General features: G+C 39.1%; 1 protein-coding gene across 1 annotated transcript in view; it reads left to right on the top strand.

Annotated features, from left to right (window-relative positions):
* Positions 1-1,957: 1,957 nt before the first annotated feature.
* The window catches only part of LOC132950745 (uncharacterized), a 121,415-nt gene continuing 103,194 nt past the window's right edge, over positions 1,958-20,178 (top strand). Inside the window, exons 1-3 of the mRNA XM_061022286.1 lie at positions 1,958-2,133; positions 2,229-2,392; positions 5,286-5,373. Coding sequence (XP_060878269.1) covers positions 2,331-2,392; positions 5,286-5,373 — 150 coding nt within the window. The 5' untranslated portion in view covers positions 1,958-2,133; positions 2,229-2,330. The remainder of the gene's footprint in view (positions 2,134-2,228; positions 2,393-5,285; positions 5,374-20,178) is intronic.

Here is a 20,178-nt window from a genome sequence, read left to right as displayed (position 1 = left end):
TACGTGCCGATCGAGTGTAATAATATAATTATATACGTTTACGTCATTAACGTCGTACAATCATCCGACCCCCTTTTTAATGTGCGATTAATTATTTGTTTATGGAACCCCCGGGCTGTGTTGCAGGGGTTCAAAACTCCTCGCTCACTTAACGCTCTCTCGCGCGCGCGCGTTACGCATAATATATGTATATATATATCATTTGTCGTTATTGTTTTAGAGCAATAACAATAATCCGCGAAGACAATAATAATTGCCAAAGTCTTTTCGATAATCGCGACACGATAATGACCGTTTTGATCTTTTTTTTCCCGTCGTTATACTAATGTGCATACTATACGCTCGACACGCACTGTCATCATAATATCATATGCTACGTTATAACCGTAGAAATAACAATTGATGTTGCGCGTCGTTCAATTGCATATTTTGGTTTGCTATAGTAATATTATAATACCGAAAACAGGTCTCTGATCCGCCCTGAAAAATGTTCTCTTATTTACGATAAAAACGAAAATCGACGGAATCCGACTATAATATGCTGTACAGAGCGTTTTTTTCCGTTTTTCGCAGTATCAAAAACGCGCCGCGGCTTCGACGCCCTTTAGCTACAAATGAGCTGTGTGCCAAATCCGGAGACGATAATATATACCTATAGGGGTACCTCAGTATCGCATTCGTCGTATTATTTTGTTTCCGATAGTATTATTATATGGCGTACGAGGAGTCGCGGTCGCGGAGGATCGTCGTAGGAGGAGCTGCAGGAGACGTGCGGCGGCGTTTAATTTACGGCATGCTGAGCACGTATAGTTATTGGCGACCGATAATCAAAACGAGCGCTAAAATTAGATTAGCGAAAGGCAATCCGCGGCCGACGGGTCCAACACAATTCGCTTCTTAATTACACGACCTCATAGTAGCGGTCATAACACCAACTTACTGTACGTCACGTGCACAACCGCGATATATATACCACGGCGTACCATTGTATTATATATGTTACATTATGCAGGACGTGTATAAATGCGTAGTGTGCCAGTGTGGGTAGGTAGTATGGGTAGGTATACATCGGTATACTACGCGGTTCGCCCGGTCTCGATCGCGGTTTATACCAACACACGCGCGGCCATCCGTTCGGTCGCGAAACAAGAGTGATAATAATATATAGAGGTGTACGATATAATGGACCGTATCCCGCGTGTACAACGATATTGTTCTATCGAGTCCCCCCTATGGTCATCAGTCGCCGGTTAGAACATGTGCGCATGTGTCGAGGATTCGTCACTAAAACGGTCACCCATCCGGGAACTATAGTGACACGGGCCGATGGCGACCGAAGCGTGCAACCACCTCACCAGGCCACGATACGATTATTATTATTATTATCCACAAACGTTTCGCGTCCGTACACATAGGTACGCGCTCCGATGGGTTTGGTCTTACACGCGCGTAACAAGTTGAATTGTGTGTGTGTGTGTGTGTGTGTGTGTGTGTGTGTGTGTATAGGTAATATGTAAAGTCCCGAGGACTCGATTTCTTTTTTTTTTTTTCCCCGACAGGAATATTATCGAGTTTTTTCTTCCTCTCGTCGCGCATGTGTGTGTGCGTGTGTTCGAGATCGCGTCGGTATAAGCACGCGTTGAACGCATTTACCGTAAATCAGCGTCCGGCAGTCGTTTAGAAAAAAAAAAAAAAAAAACGGGTATATAAGGTCATTATTGTATTGCGACGATCGGGGTGTGTGTTCGAAACGGTTTTCAACAGGTTTACCGTGCAGGCGTATATATATACGTATTGTGCGTGTGTGTGTGTACGCTTATATATATATATATATATAGTAAAGCGCGAACTGCGCGGTGCCCGGGAGCCGGCGAAAAAAATTATAAAAAACCGGCTCTGTCGGCGGCGACGGCGGCGGTGGTGGCCAAAAGTATTTATACCTATGCCCGTGCTGCACGTGTGTGCGAGCATAATATCATTTTCCTTTGCACTGCGCTCGTATCTACTGCGGTGAAATCGTGAGGAAGCGGAACTTTGAGAGGAGTCGGTGTACAAACCGCTGAACAATCGGAGTTCCGGCCCGAAAAAAACGTTTCCGGCCCGGTGTAGAGGCGCCGGTCCAGGGGGATCCAAGTATGGCGACCGCAGCGGTCCCCCGTGCACACCCTGTAGTGGGTGCCGGGTCGAAGGTACCGTTAAAATCCTATATTTGAATATTTTTTTTGTAGTTCGACATCATATACCAATCCGGCCTGGAGTGGCCGCGGACCGGAGCTCGCATCCGTATATATTTGTATACAGAATATGCAATTTAATGAATTCGCACATCAATGATGACAAGGTTTCCGAAAATCCACGAGAGAAAAACGCGAAAACGAAATGGATCCCATAGGTAGGTGTGATAATATGGTTACCCCGCAGTTAAGTTTTATTTCACTCGTTACACACATGTACAGCCAGCTTGAGGTGCAGAGGTGTGCGAAAGACAATTTTCGAAAGAAAAGTTCGAGGTATCGACGATTTCAAGTTAAAAGATTTTGGAGTTAATCAAGTTCAACCGTACCCACATGTTATTCTAGCAACCTGTAAGCGCGTACTACACGCTAATATGATTATGTCATTCAAGCCTTACCTATTCTAAGACGGCCGAACCGTTTGCACCGACTCCCTCAGCTTGAGAATCAATCCTTTTCACCTATTTAATATATATATTATGCCTCTGGTGGTGAACTTCCGACGACGACATACCGGTATATATAGGACACTAGTCATAATTGCAGAAGTCACTTTATCCAACCCGTATAGGAGCTGATTAACGACAATATTTCATTCGACAGAAATGTCATCGGATCGTTATTGTCTCATTCGAGACTCCCACGCGTGTGATTATATTACGATCATATTGGCGGTCTTCTGCGGCGGGTGTGCAGTGTGTATTTTCGAGTGCGCCCGGAACAAGGCATCACCCGAGTGCGACTCGTTAAAAAATATCATATTTTTGACGAAGCCCGAACGATACCCCCCCCCCCCCCCACCCGTAGTTTATTTAAGATAACCTGGGTGGTGCACCATGCCGAAGTGAACGTCTCAAAAATGTCATTATTATTTGTTTTATTATTTTGGCTATTTTACTATTTTTACGCATTTTAACTTTAGGCGAGTGTACTCATTTTAAAGGTATTTTTTTAGTATCTATATAATATTTAGTTGCACATTTTTTAAAATTAAAAACACGTATAACTACTGCTTGTCCGTCATGGAACTATTTCGCGGATCAGTTCACTGCTTGCAGTTGTTGACGGTAAACAAGTCGAAGTCGTGCTCAGGTGTTATTATCCAAGTAGAAATAAAATGCGGGTTCCCCACCATTGCCAAAGTCGTTGTCGTAAAAATTGCACAATATTCTACATGTTTGCACTATAATTATTATAAATCTATAAATGTATCATAACCGATCGTCTTTCTATCTCTTTAACGTTTTGGCTGCAAATCGAGAGGACGCACTCAGACCCGATAATCGATGTATTATTATAATTGATCGTCGATAAGACTGATCGGACATGGTCCGAGCTACGAAAAAGGTAAAAATTGAAAAACGGGACGTCCCCGCGGCCAGGATTTTGCGTCGCAACAGGTCCGTCGTCCTTATCCGTCGTCGACGTCGACGTCTGCTTCTTTTTCTCCTTCTTCTTCCTTTCTTTCGTGTAATTTTTCTTTTTGATGTTATTATTATTACCATCATCGTCATCGTTATCCGTCAGACCGTCGAACACCAAACTCGCACCGTATATAATAATAACAATAATAATATAATACGCACGAGGTATAATAAAACGCGGGCACCGAGTCCAGCAAGGTCCCGCAGGACGACCGCCGCGCGTGTCGGGAAGAACCACCCACACACCCACATGATGTATACACAGTACACACACACACACACTCGCTTCGCCGCCGTTAATAATTTCCAGCAACCGGCCCCGGGGACCGATATAGCTGACAATTTGTTCGGTGGCCAATTCTCCAGACGCCCGCCGCGGGAGAAATGACGATATTATAAATTATTACTATTATTATTATTATTATTATTATCGTAGTCGTCGTCGTCGAATTTATTGTTTGCCGGGCGGGCGAGTATGACACGGTACACAGTTGTAGTGAGTTGTGCAGCACAATATACGCGAACACACCTACCCCACTAGCCTTTGTATATTATTATTATTATTGCGATCGCCACTGAAGTAAGTTTCTGCTGCTGTTGTCGTCGTCGTAGTCGATGTTATTGCACGGCGTATGTGTACAATATGGGTAGGGGAGAGGGTGTGGGTGGGTAACGATGTTGGCTTTGGCCGTGTGTGGTTGTAGTAATTGGCGGTGCGGGCTACGATGATATTATATAATAATAATATAATATATCGATCGGCAGTCGCTCGCCGCTCCTATATTTTGCGTGATGCGAAAAACCGATGTTTCCTGCAACCTGCAGAGTTTATTTGGTTAGTGTTTCGGGCGTGGTTCGCGCATTATATTACGAAGACATTGTTAGCCGCTCGTCGTGATATATAGGTGATGTTTTAACGAAACAATCCGCCATGTGTTATTTTCCTCGGACGGAAAACAAAAAAAAAACCTTTGCAAATGTTTTAATGAGTATATAGTCCTGCTGCTCCTGACAATCGATCGAGTCTGTCGATGAGTATAATAATTATTGTTCCAATTAGGTAAAATGTCTGTGTTCATCACACGATAATAATATTATCGTCTCTATATTATTATATTGTACGTTCGTGAGCGGATATCGATTATAAATATTAAATATTGTACATGTGTATGAATAAAATCTATTAAAACGAGTAGGTATCTAAATCTGCACCGTCATAATAATAAAATATACGAAATACTGCGGGCGGGGCTTGGCGGTATAAATGTATAGTTGATCACCGATATATATTTGAGTATTTCGCTATAATATTCGAATATAAATTTAAGACGACTTTGGCGCCTCTGCACCCACCTACTGCAGTCGTGACCTAGGTATAAACATAAAACCGTATTATCTCGTGTGACAATAATAATATTACGCTATGTCCAAATCAGTGACAGTAATAATTGTCGTTTATACAATATCATTATAATATACGCGATGACCGTCGCACCTCGCGCCTACGCGTCGCTGTTCAAAAATTTCGAAAAATTGTCGATTCTCGTATTGTCTTATCATATTATATTATACTTACACAATATTTCTAACCAATATAACAAATTTTATTATATTGTGCACGCGTTAGGTTGAACATTGATTTTCGCGTCCTCGTAGAAATTTCCCGTCATCGAAGTGCAGTGCAGCGGAGTCAAGTGCCGGGCAAACAAACGCCGGTGAGTATAATAAAATATATTACGTTATTCGGATAGACGCCCTATTGACGTGCGTGCGTGCGTTGAAAACATCTCGACATTTTTCGCTGTCTCGTGTGAAATTTATTGCTCGCCCCCCCTCGAAGAGTGTTCTGCGTTTTGCATTAATTGTTCGATATATTGAATGTCGCGTTCACCTAGACCTTCGCACAATATACTACAGATAGCTGCGGTACTCTCGACGAGAGTGAAATATATGATATTGTATTGTGTGGCCGTTATACAAAAAAAAAAAAAAGATTTTGAAAACGGTTTCGTCAAATTATAATAATTACCATGCGCGGGGCGACCGCGGTGTTAGAGTTCTTTTGTAAATTTGTTTATAAATTTAAAATTTATATTTTACAAGTGTGATCCGCTGATACTGCTGAAAACGAAACACGTCTTTGCATTCTGCAAACATTCTGTAACGAGCGTCTATAATAACGTCCGCGATACCTCCACTGTTGCCTGTACGGCTGCACCAGCTTCACACCGATCGGTCTGAAGCCTGCCGTTAACCGCTACTTATAATAGTTATTATCACATCTATGCGTTTTTGATGGTTTGTGTAATGGAACACGATTAGTGTAGCGATTAAAGTCGACGAGACTAAATTATTATCACACAGTGAGATGTTGGCAGGAGACAACTAGGGTGATATTGTTCATATCTCGCGCATAACTGCAGCACTCGATACAACAGTAGTAGTTCATACGTCCCATTCGTCCTGAAAAGATTAAAATTCCCAAAGAGACGTATACATATTTGCCATTAAAGTTATAATAAATCACAGGGACAGAGCTTTGGCGTAAAAAAGTTAGCGTACGTACAACTTATTGGTCATATTATTATACAATGTACGTATAGTAAGTATAGTATATAGGTTGTACCAGCGTTTCTCGACCTGGGGGGTCGCATCGGTCAGAAATAATTAAACGCCGATGTAGAAAAATGACATTAATAACAAACAATAACGCATATTAATTCGATATTTGAGATTGTTTTAGTGCGTTCAAAAGCCTTTCATTACGAGGGGTTGAGGGGGGTCGTGGGGCGACTGATTATAATATTTTTCAGCTGTTCCGCGGTGGTCGCGACGAAGGCCGAGAAACTACGCCCTGGGTCATACGATATAATTTCGATACGCGTGTCGAATTCGCGCGAGCGTTTATTGCGATCTCATATAGGCCAGCACGGTCCGCGGGGAAAGGGTGTCCAAGGCGGGTCTCACCTATAGTATTGTACAATACCTAAATACGTCACGACGACCATACTATACACGACTCGCTACAGCTGCAGCAGCTGCCCGCCGTGTCGCGTACGACATGATGATATAATATTATTATATAAACGGCAGCGCAGTCGACGACCGACCGGCGGATTTCCGAGAACGGACCTATCGGGAGAACTGCGGAGAAGAGGAAGTCGAGGAAGAAGCCGAGGGCGTACGGGCGTTGAGGGGGGGGGGGCACGGGCGCGGGGCCGGTAATGGCAATTTCACGGACGGATTCGCACTGCGCGTTGCGGTCACACGCGCTAACGCTTGCGTGTGGTCAACCGTCCCGCGTGTGGGTTCACGTAAGACGTCGACCGGCGTCCGTGTGCGTGTGAGAGTGAGTGTGAGTGTGTGTGTGCGTGTGCGTGTGCAATAGGTTTACACGTCTCGCAGACGTCCCTTTCCTCCGACACGTCCTCTCCGCTGCAGAGCTCGGAAAAGCTTTCGGGGAACAATGGACCGCCGCCATGTTACCGGTTTCCCGCGGTCATGTTATTATTATATTATTATACACTGTTACCTACTGTTGTTGTCTTAACGCGCGCAGGTGTTTTTCCCCTCCGACCCACCCCGCCGGTAGTGTACACGATATCATATGTTATACAGGGCGCTTCGCCGAGCACGCTCACCCCCGTTTTTGCATCTGCTGACTATTCAGGCGGTATTAATTGTTTGAATTTCCAAATGTAGGTAAGTATACTTACTTGTGGTACCCTTTGACTAAATTATATTAAATTTCTTGAGCATTTTTGTACCGCTTAAGGAGTGTCATGTGCTAGATGGAAACTTCTGTTTTTCAAACGAGTGGGCATTCAGTTCTTGAAACCACAGTATTGTATCAAGGATGTATATAATTTTATTATATAACAGTCCTTAAAAATGGTTTTACAAAAATATAAAATAAATGCAACATCGAATATAGTATTTATGAAACGTCTTATACCACATTTTGTATAAATTACTATAAATCCCACATATCCTTATGTAATTTTTAATTCACACAAAGTTAAAGAAAACTACTATCGTTTGAATTTTGATTTCGATACGTTAAAATGTCGCAAACATTATCCGCTAAATAATTGAGAGAAAAAAGAGGGGGCGACACTTGAAAAACAAAAGTCTGTATCTCCACGGGACTCTCGACGACCTTACAATAATTAGTATACGGCTTTTGGTAGGTATATAATATTTAAAAATTCCAAAAATCACATTTTCAACTGCAGTGTTATCGAAGAAAAAAATGGGGTGAGCGTGTTTGGTCAATCACCCTGTATATTATACTACCATGTAACGTGTTCCCATATTATGCAGACGTAGAGGATATCGCGTTATTCGTCCACGCTATTATATTATTACGTACAACAATTATTATTATATTGCGGCGAGTACTTGCTGGCGACGATGTGCTATTACATTACTGTCATAATGTACATTATATACATAATATACGCGCATAGTGTACCACGCAGCTGCACCACAGGCTGAAGAGTGTGTGACCGTGGTATATTGGTCACCGTAAAAAACTATCGGGTGGGCATTAATATACTACGCGTATAATTCTTCACGCGTACCTACATATTATATTATTATTATTATTACTATTATTATACAGGTGCGAGGCCGGTGGCGAGTCGATGACAATTATGGGTTGAGCCAAAAGTCGAAATAACGTGTATACGCAGTGGCGCGGCGAAATGAAATATTTTATAGGGCAATTAATTTTTTGAACGACCTGCCCTCCCCTCTACTGTACTTTTAATACAAGACTTATTGTTGATGTTATTTATTCTCGTTCAGATGAGGTCAGTTTCGTACTTCGATTTCTCACTAACTCCAGTACTCGCCTGCACTTGCTCCTTTAAAATTGTCGGAAAACAACTGCCACTGCAGTCAACCCGCCACATAAACTCTGGATGTATAATATTATATAATATATAATATTATATGGTCGTAAATATAACGATAAAACATAATAATATATAATATGTGTTCAGTGGTCTTTTCACGTTGGCAACTGCGCGTGCGAGATGATTTTCCGCCATTTCCCGTGCGATTTTCCTCGTGCGGGTTTACTATTCTCGCGACGAAACCGTCGTGATTCGAAATAGCCGTCGGCACGTTATACATACAGACTTAAACCGTACGCGTGTATATACGTATATAGGTGGTAGATGGCCGTGAAATCCCAAAGGCGACGGCTTATGTCGGCGCGAGCTTAACGCCACGCCGGTCGAGATTTTTGACGAAAGACATCGCAGAAGCGCGGAGTTTCCCGGCGCAATCAAGACGAATCTGATGTATGTTTTGTTTTTATCTCATAAATATATACACACCTACGAGATTTGCCTGATACACGAGTACGATGTCCTGCAGCATTTATTAAAGTCAACATAATAATAATATGATATGACAAATAATTGTTCGATCGACATCACTCGTCCTACGGACGCTCGCCGTATACTACATTATTTATAATGGTATATTTAATTAATAAATATCTGATTCGTCCATATTATATTATATACTTTGGGAAAACTGCTCAAACGGCGTTGCCACAAGATATCGAAAAATATACAGCCCAATATGCGACTATATTTTTAATTGACCTTTGTTTGATATTATCATAATAATATAATTTATTCATTTAATTATTTAATTTTCGCGTTCATTTCCGGCTTCCGGGTATATCTTTCTGATTTCTATAATACCTCGCAGTAAAAAATATTCAGCCATCGCAAAAAATACAGAACATCCAGCACTATATTATATATATATCAGTATATAATATATTACGTGCGAGTAAATAAGCACCTACCTAAATATAGTGACTGGTATATACCGGAACTGCGCGCAATAGACGACGTGCTGCAGTGTGTGTGTACGCACCCTTATGGTATATTATTATATAGTTGGCGTAATAAATAAATAAATACACAACACGAGCGTATTAATTCATCCCCGAGAGCATTCACGCTTGGTTTGCCAAGCACACCGTATCGCGGCCCCGACGTCCGCCTTTTGGCGACGTCTTCGTGGCGACGTCCTACAACCCCTAAACCGTATTATAGTATACGCCATACGCGAGCACCACCCGTGTACGAAATGTTTAGTCTTTTGTCTCGAGTACATAAACTATAATATTATATTATATAGATTATATTATTATATCACACACACACACACACACAAAAGTACTACACTCTGACCTCGGCGCGATGTGTTTGTACACAATAATACTACAACGCGCGGCCGTCGTCGCCGACGTAGCTTTTGTGCGCCGCGACCGCAGGGCGGACCCCCCCTAGGTTAGTCTCTATATATTTATGCGTATATACGTCGTAATATTATAATAGTGGTGCATTGTCCTGGCTCAGCGGCGGCCAGAAAGTCTCGGTCAGACACACCCGCGGCTAGAGTGTGGAAAGCGCGGGGGGGGGGGGGGTGTTAGATTCGCCGAGATTCGAAACGGTGTGGCTGCGGCGACGACGATGACCCTCGACGTCGAGATACGACAACTTACTGCACTCCACGTTTAATATGCTTTACGAATTTTAGTTTTTCCTCATCGATTAGAGTCTCGTCTCTAAACGTATTATATACTATGCCTGTAGTACCTAACCTTTCGATATTTGAATTTTGCAATTTTCGCGCCAAAAAGGCAGAACTAGATTCCTTGGAATTCCTGGGTCACTTTTCGTAGCTCTTGCTGTACCTGCAGGTATCCATTAAACGGTTAAGTCAATTTTTAGTTTCAGTCCAATGTGACCGGAAGTAAGTAAGTTTCTATATATAGTCGTATTATAGTGCAATGCGTTGCCCTGGCTCAACGGTATAGGTGGAAATAGGGGGGATTTAGGGGCTAAACCCCGCAGAAATTTCAATACATTCCTAATTTTTTTTTAGTTTTTAAATAATATTATTGTAGGGCTTCAGCCCCCCCTCCCCCAACTATCAAACGATATTTGTGCCTATGCTTAGCGGCAGCAGTGGTCCGGAAATTCTCGAGCAGACACCTACTGGAGTGAGGGGAGATAATTTTAGTTCTCCTCCGGGAATCACGTCAGGGTCTATTAATATAATATATGCCTATAGTAGTAATCTTCAATATTTAAACAAATGTAGTACTCTATCTCTTTGCATTTCTGAACCACTTTTAGTAACATTTGCTGTATAGGTACCCGTTTAACGGTTAAGCCAATTTTGATTTTAAATCCAGTGTGACCAATAAGTATGAGTTATTTTCTATATCTCTCTCAATATATATATTATATAATATGATTTACGCGTTAAATTATAGCGTATTGCATTGTCCTAGCTCATGCAACGGCCCTGAAAGTCTTGGCCAGGCACCCGCAGCTGGAGTGAAGGGGGAGGGTTAGATTCGTCGAGATTCGAAACGGTGCGGCAGCGACGACGGCCCTCGTCGAAACACAACGGTTTTTACATAATAGAATACAATGTGATAATATACAAATTTTTGACCTCCTCGATTATCACGTCCTGGATCACTTAGGCCGTACCACAATCACCGTACTACGCTCTTGCTGAGTTTCACAACTGCAGTGGGACTGCTCGCGCAGGCGCGTGCGGCGGTGTTCAACATTAAATCAATTTTAGCGTCACCAATTGATTAATTGCTAAAATATGCTGCCACCTTATACCTAAAAATACGTATTAATATAAAACTTTGAATACAATTATTTCCATGACCTGTCTTAAATATAATACGACTATAATAATAAGAGGATGTCAGCGCACTATTTGTTTTCTCTCCCTGACCCACGCGCAACATAGACAAAACGCATTCGCGCAGAATCGTTTTTTCTATGTTTTTAAGTAATTTTAGAGTAAAATCAACCATTATAAAAAAGATAGAAAATAATATTTTAGAGGGAATGACATATCGATTTTATATTTTATTGTTATTTGACTTTCAAAATAAACAAAAAAAATTATGTAAATTTAAATTATGTTTAAATTGTTTTGAAACAATATTTAAAGAATTCAATATGTCATTCCTCAAAAATATTATTCTCTAACTTTTTTGTAATGAGTGATTTTGCTCTAAGATTACTTAAAAGCATAGAAAAACGATTCTGTGCAAATGCATTTTGTCTATGTTGCGCGTGGGCCAAAGAGTACACTAACATCCTCCTAAGACTAGGTTATTACGCATACGCGTTCCCGTTACCCGTCCCATTCGATTTGAATTTTGCAGCAATTTTTCACGCGAAAATAAAGTACTCGCGCAGTTCCTTTGAATTATTCCTGACCCACTTTTCGTAACTCTTGCTGTAGGTACCCGTTTAACGGTAAAGTCAAGTTTGAGTTTCTGTCCTGTAGTGGGAGTCCGAGGTAACGCACTTGATACCAAAGCACTGTATAAAAACGCGTGTTTCTTGTTTTTTCAATACCATCGCGAAAGTCACCTACGCCAAGGTAATTACCGTATTAACTTGGTATACCAGCCACGGCTTAAGTCGCAATCATAAATATTAATAATAGCTTATATTTTGTGACCAACGGCAGTAAATAGAAATTAACATAACATTCACAATAAGAACTGCGCGTTACTCAGTAGAATGTTACTCATCCCTTGAATGCTGTTTATGGTTTTTTGGGGTAAATATTAGGTACCTATAACTGAATTAGTTGCAGTTTCAGCAATGTCAAAAAACTCTACTTTCGACCTCACACGTGACGATATTATTTTTGAAAATATTGCAGTAGCAGCCGTTAGTGCTCCAAAGTCGCCAAACACGCGCGTGTGTGGTGCACGGGAGACGCGATAACGGAACGAGTCCGATTCGCGTGTCGGCCCACGGGACCGTAAGAGACGTGTTGTAGTCGGCCGTCGGTCGTCGTCGAGTCGACCGATCTAGTCAACCAAATGTCTCAACGTTTTTAAAACCGGTATATCGACTAAAAAGTATTTATTTTTTTCCTTCTTCTTCATCTGCTTCTTCTTCTCATATATACGACTATATATATATATATATATATATATATATATATATAGGTACGCGTGGTGTGATAGAAAACCCATCGAGAAAACAGTCGGTCAGTCGTCGTATGTACACACACACACACGCACACACACACTGCACTCGAGAGTATGTATTTATGTGTGTGTGTTTGTGTGTGTGTGTGTATCGAGTTATTTATTTCACGTGTTTTTTTTCACATATATATATATATATTATATGTTCCCGTAGAGCTTGTGAAGGTTGGCTAGAATGTCCGAAACGAGTATCTCGAGTGGGCACACCGGTTCACATTATATACACACACGCTCACACATGTGTGTATATATATATATACACTTATTCATCGGTTTTTTTATAATGCGCGAGAACGGAGTGGATAAAAAAAAAAAATGCTGTATACAAATAAAACGCATTGCGACAACATATTATATTCTATCGGATCAGATATGGAGTTGGCCTATTTATTCAAAAGGAACACGTTTCGGCGCGGTGCGCGGGTGACCTTTTAATTGACGCACAACAAACGAGTATATATGTAGGTATCTACGTATAATATATATATATATACCTAACAATATGTATTATAGACATTGTAAGTACGGGGTCTTTCGCGGCCGTTGCGCAGTGTGCACAGAGTACGCGATGCGCTACTCATATACGCGCGCGATTAAACGCGGCGATAACGATACACATTACGATATCGAGGAAATACGTCGTATGCACGTCCAGGATGGTATATTATGATGAAAAAAATATATAATAATAATAGTAATAATAATAATAATAATAATAATAAAACTCGAAGCGCGATCGATGAGAGATATACGCGGAGATATGGCCGCGTGTATATACAGGTACGTTAAATAAATATATAGATATTGGTAAGCATACATAGGTACTATATGAAGAGAGAGAAAAAAATAATACTTATATAGTTACGCGCGTACAAGTGTAATAATAATATATATATATATATTTATAGAGAGAGAGAGAGAGAGAGAGAGCAGCGCGTATAGAGCGTCAGCGTTAAAATAATAATACGTAGGTACCTGTGTATACAATATAATATATATATATATGCGTTTCGCCATCGCTCTCGTACTATTATGGGTCGTCACTATATATATATATAATATAACATTATCGTCCTTGGCGTTGTTTGCAGTGCGTCTCATCTCTCTGGAATCCCGGGCATCGCGTGTAGGTATAGGATAACGTAGTTATTAACAATAATAATATTATGACGACAAATTTTTGTTTTCGATCATTTTAATAATATATATAGTTACTGAAATATTAAGATCGCGAGGGCACCGCGCAAAGCACCAGACGCGTTTGTTTTATGCGCAATCATATAATATATTATTGTTATATTATATATATATATATATATATGTATATGTTCGTTCGGTGTGCAGCGAGACAAACCGTAGTGCAATTATTGTATACGTATATATATATATATAAGGACCCGCCCGGCTTCGAGCTCCTTCCCTTCCCCAGGGAAACTCGGAGGATCGGTCTGAGTGCGTGCGTGCGGATCAGTGTCCGCAACGCGTCAGTAATGGATACTTTGAAACGAACGGTATTGCTTATATGCGTGTGTAATGTGTGTGTGTGTGTGTGTGTGTGTGTGATATAATATATATGTATAAATATTATGTAGGTATACTCTCGCGATTTTCCCGGGGGACGGCGTGTCGGGCGCGAAAAAACGCAACGGAAAACGCGCGGAACTGTATATAATATATATTATTATGTTATATAGGCATATAGTATTATTTAAATGTATACTTTAATACAGCTTGTACCGCTTATATTATACATAGATACATGCGTGATCGTTATTAGGTGTCCGCTATCCGCAAGTGACGTTTTTATAAAGTATGTACAATATTATGATCTGCAAGGGCGTTCTGCTGGGCACGGATGCTGTTGAATTTGCAACAGCTTATCTTATTACAGTTAGTCGCTAAGTAAGTTTTAAATGCTTTTTACGTTATCACGAATTAAATTCTAAACATTTTAAGCTCAACTATTAGATTTTTTTCAATTTTATTGCTATTTTGTTGAATTTACACAATATGATAAACAATTTAAAATTTTTCAATTTTGTTCACGTCATTTTACTTTGGTTTTTACTTATTGGCTCCAAATCGAAGAACGGTTGAATATGAAAATTTATAACAAACGCTTTTAGTCCAATTCAATTATGTTTGAGGTAATAGCTTAGATAATATTTTATTTTCTTTTTTAGGATTTAAATATTATTTTAGAAAAAAGAAAGTTGAAAATAACTGTGAAATTAAGTTTTTTGTTCACGTATGAAAATTTAATTTCAATTTGTAATTTTTTTCATGCGATTCTGTTCAACGCAGCTTTGAATGTGTGATTCACACTACGCCAGAATCGGAAATTGTAAGAACTATTGCAGTTCTGACCATGATATATATTTTTTTTTATCATGTAGCACAATATATTAAATTATTTTTTGTAACAACATCAGTGGTGATCGTATAATATGTAGGCCGTAGGGACTTAAGTACACGATTCCCCCATTTTTGTCACACAAAATCTAAAAGACCTTGTACCTACATAGTATAATACTATCATAATGATAATATAATATGGGTAAAGCTATAAAAACTATAAACTGTAGACAACTGATCACACATCGGAGAATGTTTATTACAACAAACTGCATCTTTATTCAAATAAGATTCGCGGTTGTTCGCTGCACTTTTATTGGGTATATCGTACATGTACACAAATGCATCGCGAGAATCGTTTAACGGCATATATTATAATAATATCGTATTTGAAGTCTGAAAAGAGTCGATCTAAAAATATAGGTAGTACCTACATGGCGTTGAAACATTTTAAACGTACTGATACTAAAATATTATACACCGCGAGCAACCTCTCACCAATAAAACACGAGTCGAGGTGTTATGTCGCAACTCGCGAGGCATTCGAACTGTTGGGCTTCATGACTTTATCCTTCGCACGTCGCGTGATTTCCACCTATTGTATTGGAAATTCAAGGCACACGATATATTATATAGGTTCGAGCCACACTTGCACGCCCTATATATCCTCAAACACGGTGACGGTATAGTGTGGTAATAACAATATTATGCGGGCTATACGGTCGAAAGAGTCCAAAGACGTGGTACATACCTAGTATGTCCTACGTGCGATTTCGTCTACTGCGCAACGACTGAATATCACTCGTATTTAACGTAATAATATATAATGGTATATAACATTATTATACAGCTTCATCTAGTGTCCAATGTCTCCCAAATCTCTCGATTCTTGGTGACCGGCTACAGCGGACACGCGTCCTTATGATGTTGCAGTATTTTTAAGGGGCTTCACTGAACATATTATTATATTAACCTAATTTATAACCGAGATATTCCATGTAGGTAACTTAGGATTTTTGAAAAGCTCGGAATTTAATAATCATAATTGCTTAGATATTGTCTCATACCTATATTTTTCCTGTGAAATATGTTCTTGAGTTCGGCTGTGTCGTATGGAATCCAACTCAAGTCGGCCTTAAAGATAGACTCGAGAAAGTTCAGAGACGATTCTTTTGTATGATTACCCGTAGGATTGATTTGGTTGGTTATCCAGTAAAATATGTCGCCATATTATAATGCCGAATCTTACCTTTAGAATCTAGACAGCCAAATATAGATATATAATAATATTTATCTATAAGCTACTTATCAATAAAATTGACTTCCCTGAACTACTGGACCGAATCTGTCTCAAAGTGCCAGATTTTTTACTTATTCAGCCGAGAATAATTTCTTATGCTATTTTCCTGTGATGAAATACTCTCCTCTAGTCTTGATTTTTCTACGGCGATATTATTATCAAATCGAAGATATAATATCTAATATTTTATATAAGTACTTATTAGATTCTAAATTAGATTTCACTCACTGTCCCTTTCCACGTATCATCACTATTTCTCCCGCAAACTTAGATCTTAGCGATTCCGCCCTATCATTCTGCTAAAACTGCTACATTACCAACTTTGGCTCTGCACATTTTTCACTCTAATCCTTAGAACATATTATGTAGGTACATAAGCTGTTCCTATAAATTGTGTTCTGCTATAATTAAATCAACCCGTATGTTATTCTGTTTCCTCGTCAATGTTTTTTACGGGCTTATATCCCGGAAATATAAATTTCTGGTAAGATATTTGTATGAAAAATGTACATGTTATTTTGTTTTTATCTCGTGTGATTTCATTGTGTTACTGCAGCTGAAACAAATTCAAACTATTCACGTTTAATTATGCATTATATTTTTTTTTATTATTATTAAATTATACTTCTACTGGTGCACAAAAGTGTGGGTATAATATTTTAATATATGCGTGCAAGTATTCATGACTTCTGGGCGTCAATAAGTAATAATTGGTAAATTAGTTTCTAAAAAAAACTAATAATTATTTCAATGATGCATACAATATGTATTACAAAACGGAAAAATTCGTTACGACGTGTTTCGGACCAACGGGTTTTCTCGTGTAGCAAATAACATTTTATTACACTGTCTAATACAGCCAGACGACTGCAGCTTACAGGACGTAAACTGCAGTCGTTGGGTTGAATTCGCTTGATGAACTATAAAACATTAGATACCTAAAACTATATATTATTATCATTGTGGTAAAAGTAACCTAGACCTGTAGTGTACAATTAATACAATTAGTTCTGCGAGGTAACTGATAACTATAAGTAATTTATAATAAAAAAAAAATTCAATATGTAAAACGGCGAGTGCTTTGGCGCCCAAGTAACCGACCTCCTTAAATCGGCCTCTGATATAATATAGCATTGATTGTACCTGTATCATGGCTGTATGTAAAGTTGAATATTGTTTTGTTTCGTTTTGGCATCTTTTATAAATACGCACTGCTTTAGTAGTCCACGATGCGATAGGTATTTTCTAACTTTTTTTCCCTGTCTGAAAAACAATATTATTATAATAATATATTATGAATTGTGGTATCGAATTCGGTGGATCCGCCGCTGACTGGTTCTCCTTTATCCCCCGCGTTTCTACCACCACCGCTGCCGCCAATAAAATATATATATTATTTAAAACAAAACGAATGAAAAAAAAAATTTATATATGTATAAAAAACCAAGAAATAACAACGAAATAACAAGGTAATTACGCCGGAAGACAGAACAATTTATGACCGCGCTTGATATTTTTTTTCTTCTTTTAATCACGATGGTGTTGTTGATATACGGTATTATACCCTTAAACCCTTAACGTTAACAAGAAATACCTGCGCACACGGGTCTTTGTTAAATCCGCTATAGTATGTCTCTGCTGCACCAGCAGCGGCAGACGTCCTCGTCGTCTTCGCCTTTGATTTATTTTACTTTGTCTCTTTTTGATACGTATATTATAATTGTAGTCTTACGCACACGTATTGTTATAATATGAGTATAATAGGTATACCTGCGTTAAACTCACGATTGTCTTAACGCGGCATCGTCGCTTTTCGGGTTTTTCGTATATCATTTGATTTGATACGACTGCGGCGCGTCTACGCACGTTTTTTCGGCAATTTGTTTCTATTCTCGGACGGCTACCGCATCGCTAAACCGCACTTCACAAACGATTTAAGTTCCTGCTGATGTGCAGAGTGCCTACTCAACTTTTTTTTACACGAATAATGTCCAAAGTTTCCGCAGGCGCCCGTCGGGTCGTCGTTAAAATAATATATAATATATAATATTATAAGCTCGACCGGTCCTCAATTAGAGATTGCGTGTTCCGCTACGGTGGCGGTGTTCGGCGATATTATATAGGTATTATTATTAAAAATGTTTCAACCATCTATTTCATTCGCGTTATAATATGAGTATGATATACGCATTAAGCCCGTGATTATATTTTTAACGCGACGTCAGTTTTCGGATTTTTCGTATATTATTTGACTATTGAAACAACTGCGGACGCGTCCACGCGATTTTTTGGCAATTTTTTTTTTACTCGCATTCGGCGTCGCTATATAGTCCTTGATGCAGCGCACTTAACTGCAAACAATGTACAGATGTGCGGCGTAATAAGTACCAATACTTAATTTTTTGGACACGAATAATGTTCAAAGTTCCCTCAGACGCCCGTCGTGTCGTCGTTAAAATAATAATAATAATATTATAAGCACCAGCGCGGACCGTTCTACGCGGGATTGCGTGTTCCACCACGGAGCGACTGCGCGGTGGCGTCGGTGATCGACGATATTATTATTATTATTATTATAATTTTTTAAACTGTCGATTGCACTCCACAACGCTCCGCCAGCCGACGGCACCAGCAGCAGCAGCAGCAGCATCAGCCTGCTATATCGACAGACCTCCACCGGAAGAGGTCGAAATCATTATAATACTACACACGATATACGCCTAAGCGTACATACTACAAACACGTAGATAAGTGCGTCGTAAGTACTTTTGTGCGGTTTATTATCATCGCGACGTACATGCATGTACATAGGTATAGGTTAAGTACTCGTCGCCGCAGGTCGCGTGTAAACGGACGCCGCGGGGCGCCGGTTTGTTCGTCGATCGTTCGGCATAATAATAAAATATAATGTCCGGGGGCAATCGAGAAAACCGCTGGGTGTGAAATTCGAAAAACTGTTTACTGGAATCAAACGTCGTTCTCTAATGTGCGGCGGCGTTTAAACAATCAAGTCGAGCCGAACCACTGGTCGTATAATATGTGACTTGTATACCTACATATTATATATGTACACCGCGTAGATATCTCTAGGGTCGTACCGTCCCTAGACCGTGGTTTTTTAGCAGGGAGGTTGGAGGCGAATTTGTAACATTTTGAAAACAAGTTCAATAAAATCGTCGTAATGTGTAATATGTGATAATTTGCAATAATAAGTTAACCTCTTCAGTATATTATAATGTTATAATAACCTCATTATTTTTTAGTATTCGTAATTCTCTATATAATATGTATATAATTAACTACCACGTTTTTTTTAAAAAGAAATTACTACATTTATTTACATGATTATCTATCTGTTTTAAGCCAATAGCTTGCGTTAGAGATATAAGGAAATATATTAATAACTAATAATTAAGCATAAACAATTAATTCTATATGGATAGCACTTTAAAACACATATTATGTTAAACTATTTAGTTACAAAATACATATTTTTGTAAACAGGAGAAAATAAAACTAAATAATTAAGATTCATTAATTTAATTAAAAATACATTGAATTTATATTTAACATAATAAACAAAAGTGTTTATTACAATGATAAAACCAAAACTTAACCATACATAAAAAATGTACTGGAGTTACCTACCTCCTTGCATCTCTCGTTAGTCAGATTAAACAATATGAAAAACTACTAATTTTATTTTTTTGAGCATTATTGGATATTCAAAATCAGATTCATTCTTTGAGGTAGTTATTATTTTTGAATAAATATATATTATGTATTTATAGG

This window comes from Metopolophium dirhodum, chromosome 8 (assembly GCF_019925205.1).
Source record: "Metopolophium dirhodum isolate CAU chromosome 8, ASM1992520v1, whole genome shotgun sequence".
NCBI lineage: Eukaryota > Metazoa > Arthropoda > Insecta > Hemiptera > Aphididae > Metopolophium > Metopolophium dirhodum.
Note: the sequence above shows the minus strand (reverse complement) of the source record. Positions and strands in the feature narration are given on the sequence as shown.